This window comes from Rhagoletis zephyria, unplaced genomic scaffold (genome assembly GCF_001687245.7).
Source record: "Rhagoletis zephyria isolate East Lansing unplaced genomic scaffold, Rhagoletis_zephyria_1.1 Rzeph_scaffold_00815, whole genome shotgun sequence".
In the NCBI taxonomy this organism is placed as follows: domain Eukaryota; kingdom Metazoa; phylum Arthropoda; class Insecta; order Diptera; family Tephritidae; genus Rhagoletis; species Rhagoletis zephyria.
Genome location: NW_016157899.1, coordinates 116,731 through 124,872, shown reverse-complemented (window position 1 = coordinate 124,872; position 8,142 = coordinate 116,731). Strand labels below are relative to the sequence as shown.

The following is an 8,142-nucleotide window of genomic DNA, read 5'->3' as shown; positions in this document are numbered from 1 at the left end:
AATCATTCATTCAAATCCATATGCAAATTTTGGTTAACATACTTATATAACTAAGTATATATAAATATATATGTGTGTGTAGGTAGGTAGGTATGTAAATAAACTGACAAGTTTGATTTTTGTTTTCGTTTTGCTTTGACGAGACAATCCAGTACATACTACTAGATAATAGCAGTAATAAGAAAGCATAAACGAGTAACAGATTTTAATTTTTTTTTTTGCAAAATGAAGGAAAAACTAAACAAAAAAACGATTTCTTTATGGAAACATGAGCACCTAAAAGCAACAACTGACTCGTTTTCGTTCCTTGCATAACAAGTAATAACTAAACAATCTATGGAGCATAAGTGCCTAAAAGTAGACTTCAACTGCCAATTATTTTCAACGTAACAATGTAACAAGTAACTAATTTTTTTTTTCAACTACCTTTCTTGTTGCCTAGTTTTCTGCGCGCTGTTACGCTGCAATACAGAGAAAGTATTTGGAATTTTGTTTGCATAGTTTTAAACTTAAGATATGCTACTGCAATATAGGAGTAGTAGCCTGAAATTCAGTGTAATAATTATTAGCTTTGCTGGTGTGTCAGCTTGCAAATAATGGAATTTGAAAGTCGATAGGCTATCCATATAATGCCCAGATAAAGTTGCAAGCATAATTAAAATTCACATCTTTGTGTCAAATCGGTGAGAATTGTTGTGCTTACATTGGACGCATTATCGACACTTATGCCGCCGCCGCCGCCGCCGCCGCTGTTCGTGTTGCCATTACTACTGCTGCTGCTATGATGAAAGCTATTTAAGTGCTGTTGTTGTTGCTCAACAGCGATCATTGGCTGATGCTGATGGGAGTGTTCCGCACTCCTTGAGCGGTGTTGTTGATGATGTTGCTGGTGTTGATTTTGGTGGTGCTGTTGCTGTTCCTGCTGTTGCTGCTGTTGCTGCTGTTGCTGCTGCTGCTGCTGGTGGTGCTTATACTGATGCACAGCGTGCACCTGCTGTTGTTGCAGTTGCTGGTTATGATGGTGGTGCTGCTGTTGCTGCTGCTGAAAATGATGTTCCTGCTCCGACTGCAGCTGTTGTTGCTGATTATGTTGAAAGGATTCTTCTGTATTTGCGTATGGCTGCAAATTACGACTATGCTCCTCGAAAATAATTTCCATTTTTTGCATGCACTCATGGAGGTATTCCTGAAAAAGACAATGTGATCGATCCTTAGTGAATTTGTATGAGTAAAAAATAATACTTATTTTTAAAACTGGCTTAAATGTGGATTTTAATAATAAACTTAATTTTAAGTTCTTAAAGTAAACTTTCTGCTAAGCGTAAGGGAATGGTAATAATAAGTTGCTATTGTCACGTTCGTTGTTGTTGTAGCGACTTACATAGCCCTGCCTAGAAAGGCTTGTCGTCAAGCTCATCTAACAGCAGAACAAAAGCTGGGCATATTTGCATTTATCCTACTCTGGTAGGCGGGCGAAGTTCTGTCTCGTCCATGTCCAGTGTCTGTATTCCCAAAACGCCATTCGCACAAAGGTTGTTTTATGAACCTATGGCCTTCGTCCGAAAGTTCGTGTAGATGCGTTCTCACGTGCCTAGGCGAAGGCTCTGCAGCAAGCAGGTGTCTCTTCGGAATTGGTTCGCTGTCGACGTGAATTCTCTGTTGTCTTCTGATCTTTTTCATCCAGGTGGTGAAAAGGGTTGACAAGGATTTAGTAGGGGAGAGGGTTAGGCTCCCTGAGAGGTGACCGTTTGCTTTCGAGCACAAGTCAACAATTCGATTTCCGGGCGCCATTATCGAGAAATCGTCAGCATAAGAAACCTCCCAGAGGGAGTCTCGAGATATAGTAATTAAACAGAAACGAGGAAAGGACAACAGTCTGTATCTCTGAAACTGACTGACGAATGTCGAGGATCCAGATAATTCCCTGACCACCGTTTGAATCACTGTGGAAGAAAGAAAGCCTCAATGTCTTCTAGTAGCCTGGAGTGGGAGGCAGTGTCAAACGTCTTTCGACAGGACAGATTCCACGCTACTAGAACTGTTCTCTCACAAGGGCGGTTTCGGTTAAGGCAACGGTTTATCTGATATTTCAGTGCTGTTGTGGTGCTGTGCACTTTACGGAAGCCATGCTGATGCCTCGCTGGGGGCAGGTGGTACGTCAGGTGCGGGAATAACAAGGCCCGTAGTGCCTTCGCTACCGGTGAAAGGAGTGTTTTCGGCGGTTAAGCCATTCCATTGTTAGAAGGTCTCCCCGATTCCACCAATGGGACCACTCTTCCCATTTTCCAGATATCCGAAATGATGAGTGTGGCCATAGACAAATTGAGAACCTTGGTTAAGTAGTCTACTCCGCAGCACTAAATTTTTTCAGCATCAGCACGTAAATTCCGTCGAGAGCAATGGCTTTGGAGGCCTTCACCTTTCCAGTGGCTACCTGAACCTCACCGCTGGTGAAAGCACGAGGCACACTCGGTGTTGGCCGTTTGTGCGACTCACTCAACGCTTTGCTTTGTCCATCGACGGATGCAGCATCACCGAGAGAGATTTCCAACATATCGTCGCGCTGTGTGGGGTTGGACAGTGACCTTGCGGTTGACCAGAGCTTACTCAGACCAGAAGTTAAATTGTAAGTCTTCAGATGCTCCTCCCACTTCTTCCGTTAAGATCCAGTATAAAGGAATTTCCGGGATGGGTTTGGCGAAGGCTATCACGCTCGTTGGCTAGAATGGCCGCTTCAACTGGGAAGTTCGGACAGGTTTCTGCAATGCATCCAACGGCAATGAAGCGGGCTGCAGCAGCAGTGACAACCTTGCGTAACTTACGTGCACCTACATGAACGTCGATTGGTGCATGTCCGTCTCTCTGTCTGCCTGTTTGGATGCAATATTAGAACTCATTTTTCGAGATATAGCTCCCACATAAAACATTGTTCAGATCTCATACAACTGATTGTTCAGATATGAGTTTAATTTTCTTTTATTCAAGAATTTAGTATGTTTATGATCACTTGATTTGAAGCGAAATTTGAAGCCGTCAGCATTTTTTTTTTTTTTTGTGAGCCAAATCTAAATCAGCTTCTACTTATAAATCAATAAAATAGCTACACATTTATGACCGTCCTCGCTCGCATTGCAATTTTAACAAGAACAAAAGCTATTGTTTGTATATGAATTCATATGTATGTACATATGTATGTGAACATTTCATTATAAAATTATCTGCTCATTATTGAAAAAGTGGGACTCATTCGCTTCAACGCCTCAAAATAAAACTGTAATTACTTAAAAAGCGCCACGCCGCGCCGCGTTGCAATGAAGTGTCCGTAGTGGCGTTTAAAAATATTTAACCTTAACAGCCGCATTCACACGCTCCTATGTAAATATGTAGTACGCATGTAAAGTTAATATACATACATAGGTATATAAGCAACACAATCACATCATACGATTTTATGATTTTATGCGCGCTTGCTTCTTGATCATTGACCACTTGCAAATTAATGAAATGTCGTAAAAATTAATTAGCAACGCATAAATTGGTGGCACACAGGATATTTTAGAATGCCATGGAAATAAGGTACTAATGTCACGAGATTGCTATTAAATGGTGGAAGTTTTTTTTTTTTTTTTCAAAAAGTTTCATAATGTTTTTTAACCAAATCGATAATTCGTAATTGGTTGACTCATCGGTTTGGTTTTGCGGAGAAATGCACAGGTAAATATTTATGACAAACAGTATACGAAGAGAAAAAGTAAGCGAGCCTTAGAATCGTTTACCCTGAAAAAACTAGCGTCTTTAAAAAAAAAAAAAGAAAATAATAGTAAAAAACCATATCAAATGTCATCTGATAAGTGCATATATACAATGGTTACATTTTTGCTGCATTCTATCAGTAACGCTGACTCAAAATACTGCTTCTAACCAAGCGCAAACTGAATTTTTCTTACTGCACCTCTTAGGAAGTGTCCATGGTAGAGTACAGGAACTTGGTATGGAGATAAATTAAATCAATGCTATACTAATGGAACAAATTGATAATTATTGGGGAAGAAGGGGCGTGGCGCGTCCCCTGCATACTGAAACTTTGATAACAATACATACTTCCGGAAGTATTTCAGGTACAGTGCTGAGTTTTATGTGGATTAGGGATGTTAAAAAAATATCGGTTTTTCTAAAAACCGGTTTTTATTGGTGATGGTTTATTTTGGTGTTGTTTTTTTCCTTTCAAACCGAAAATTCGGTTTTTACATTCCCCAGCTGTTTAATTATTTTGCATATCTTCGATTGTTAAGTCGATTGTGAATATTGTCTTCGACTGTGGAAAACAACAAAACTTTAATGACGTTTATTAAAATTATGGCGCACAAATACATATTAAACCAATTTGTGTTTTTAAATTAAAGTTTGCTTTTGTATAAATATGTCAAACGCTTTACCATATTTCCCATTTTTGGAAATGAAGTTGTTTAATAAAACAAGTAATTTTTAAGCAAAAAACAAAACCGACTTCAATTCTCATATAAAAATGTAAGATTATCGCTAATTTCTTCACGATCCAATTATCGGATCTAAATAAAATTATAATTATGGGTCCACCCTTGAGGTACCACCTTTCCGATGAAAAAAGAATTATCGAAATCGGTTAACGTGGTCCAAACTTATGCGATAGTCGGTTAAAAATCAGACAAAACAGTTGAAATTATAATGAAAATTTTTTAAATTTTTCTAAGCTCTGTATAATGTTTGAAAGTTTGATTTATATGGTTTTGGATAAAGTATGAACTATATTTTTATGAAAAAAAAAAAAAAAAAAATTAACAAAAATCACCGTGTGCTCATTTCTGCTCCCCACTATACATACATACATATGTATATACATATGCATCTATATGTACAGCATCTTAAAAAATTACTATTATCAAATAACCAAATGTCACGCTTACCTGTTCAATGCTGGTCAAATCGGTCAATAAATTCAATAGATGACGTAATTTTTGTCCCGTACGTAAGTGCCAATTCAAACCGCCCAGAGCTGCGGCGATACTGGCGGCGGCAATAGTACTGGCCGAATATATCGAGAAGTAATGTTCTAGAGAAAATAGAATTTCGAAAACAAATTTTTAATAACAATTCAAAATTAATAAACGTAATTTAGATTATTTGATATATGCAAGAGAGTTAAAGAGATAAATTCAATTCAAATAAATATCAATATGATATGGGCATAAAATTTATCACATACAGTCAGTCAAATAACAATTAAGATTAACTGATAAGTGAAAATGAAAGTGAAGAGGATAGTAGGATTAAAATTTCACCATAAATAACAACATTTTAAGCCCATTAGAAACACATAAGCACAACAATAAATTAATTGTGAAAATTTCCAGAAAATAAGTAAATACAACGCGTGCCTTTTACCCTCAAATTGATGATGATTTAAAATGACCCTTAGAGAAAAGTTTTAAATTCATCTCTNATTGTAGGCATTTTACAAACAATTGGCGCGAAAAATGATTGTTACAACAATAATACTAGCAACAATGTAGAACAAAAGCCAACATCTGTTTGCGCTGTTGAATGGCGCAGAGTTTGAGAACTGCTCGATTTGTGCTGGCTGGTGAGACCCTGAAGCAGTATGTACTAGCAACAAAAATAACAGCACAAAAACAACAACAACAGCAACAAGAACAACTGATTTGCAAAATGTGTGAAAGTATTTCAACATTTCAAATTCATTCACACATTAAAATGCAGTGTGTCATGGCCTTAAAAGTTGCGCTCAAAAACTAACAAAAAGAAATTTAGTGGAAAAAAATTATTACAGAATATTAACCTTTTTCAAAAAAAAAGAAATAAAATAACATACAGTGAAACCCCTATATAACGAATCTTCATAAAACGAAAAACTCAATATGTATAACAAAACTTTTGCTGAGTGCCATGAAAAAAACTCGTTGTTTGCAAAAATTTTCCACAAAAATGCGCTATAGATATAACGAAGAAATTCGAGCATGAAAACCTTCGAAATATATTGCCTTTTAACGTCCGGTTTGAAGAAGCCGCTATGTATATAACCAAGTCTCATCTCAAAAGTCTATACATAAGAAATTCTGCATATGTTGACGGCAAGAGTCCCGATGTCAAAAAAAAAAAAACAAAAACGCAACTATATTTATAACGAATTTTTTAACAAATTTTGTATTTTTCGTTGTATCAAAGTTTTGATATACTATAAATGAAAAGAAACTAGATATGCAACCCCTACAACTTCGTTATATCGCAGCTTCTGCATCCCAGAGTTTCTTGGGGCCTATGGTCCAGAAAATTTTAGGTACACATTGCAGATTGAGCTCTCTGGAATACAGGAAACCCATACATTAAACCTAATGGGGACATTTGGTATACAGATGGATCTAATCTTGGAAATGGTAAAACTGGGGCTGGAATTTTTGGGCCGACCTTTAAAAAATCGATATCAGTGTGTAGCTACCTCACCATCTTTCAGGCGGAGATTCATGCAATAGAAATTTGTGGCAGAGAATGTCTTAGAAGGGGAACTTGCATTATGTCGGTCAGTCAGGTAGCTAGTATATGATTGTCTCAATGTCCTAAACGCTCTTGGTGCTAAGAATACAGTTTTATTAGGATGGGTACCGGGGCATGAGGGACATGATGGCAATGAGGTGGCTGACTGTCTAGCGAAACAGGGAGCTGGCGCAGTATTTTATGGTCGAACCCCTTTTGTGGGCTCACCAAAGCACATATAAAGGGGAGCGTAAATAACTGGGTAGACAAAATTTTCAACAGGCATTGGATGGAATGTCCAGGCCAAAGACAAGCCAAACGATTTATCTGTCCTACAAAAGAAGTTTCATAGAAACTACTCAATTTAGGCAGAGAGAATCTCAAACCTCGCACTAGGTACTACACGGGACACTGCTCCCTTCATAGTTGTTTTACTGTTTGCAATAAGGACGGGTCTTTAGCCGTTTGGCTGACGGAGGAAATTTCGATAGACAACTGATTGTGGTGTCATACAGCTAGGAAAGAGCTTTCAGAGACAGACCTCATCTCGTACTAATGGTTCTACTGTATCTAAAAGTGTAAGTAAACTGATGGCTTTTTCACTCTTATCGGAAAGTTTCTGTCTATCATCAAGTTCAAGTACTGGACCTGGGGGTAGGTAAAGGCAGAGTCACACGGAGTTTTATATATTTCTTAGTGTATGCGACAAGTTCTGTCTTCTAAAAGGTATTATGAGACCTATATTTTACGAAAAATGTGCGGCCATCTATCTGCTTTGGCTATCCCACAATCCGCGACAATTCCAGCTCTTTAGGTCCCCCAACACCCTGCAGAGCGCAGGCAATAGGACAACTTATGGAGTGCATCTTCTTATTCGCCATACGCTATACGGCGGTCCTACACTACCCTTGTCTGAAGCAACAGTTTTGCCATAAAGTTTGCGTTAGACAAACCTGGCTAGCTCGGTTTTTGGTCCAGGTATGGAGTACGGGAATTTCCACATGAATTTTAATTTTTTTGACGATCAAAAAACGACACAGTGCGCTGCTCATTTAACGACTGCCCGCTGCTGCTGGTATTAGCACACAGACAGTACATATTTGCATTCGCACACAATATTTAAGTACACATTTATTTCGAGCGACCGGAAATGGGCGTAGAAATTATTACGAGACAGCGCAGCGAACATAAAGTTCAGAGTCTGAACTTCAGACATATGTATGTACATATGTATGTACCCAGCAGTTATTCATAGATTTGTATGTATGTACATAGTTTTGTGAGTTCGCAAGACGCCTGCAGGCGTTCGAATTCAAGCCGTTTACAATTGCAAAGGATTTACAAAATGGGTATCAAGCAGATCCATGGGACCAAAGTATGGGCTTACATGAAAATACATATATTGCACATACGTATGTATGTATGTATTAGAGTCCAGCGCAATTGTATTTGCCGCATTTCATTCAATAAGTACTCCTTGCATTGTACTCTACTCCCAACACATTGTTACTTTTTTTCCGCATACATACACTACTTGGCGTTGAGAGAGTAAATACTTGACGTACTTGCTATTACTCCGCCAAAGTACGTACTCTACTTTCCCTCATCGCGTAC

The 8,142-nt window shown here is 38.2% G+C and overlaps 1 protein-coding gene across 1 annotated transcript in view; it reads right to left on the bottom strand.

The window, feature by feature from the left end:
* Positions 1-629: 629 nt before the first annotated feature.
* The window catches only part of LOC108361682 (G1/S-specific cyclin-E2-like), a 112,346-nt gene continuing 104,833 nt past the window's right edge, over positions 630-8,142 (bottom strand). Inside the window, 2 exon segments of the mRNA XM_017614380.1 lie at positions 630-1,186; positions 4,944-5,089. Of these exon segments, the coding sequence (XP_017469869.1) occupies positions 656-1,186; positions 4,944-5,089 (677 nt within the window). The 3' untranslated portion in view covers positions 630-655.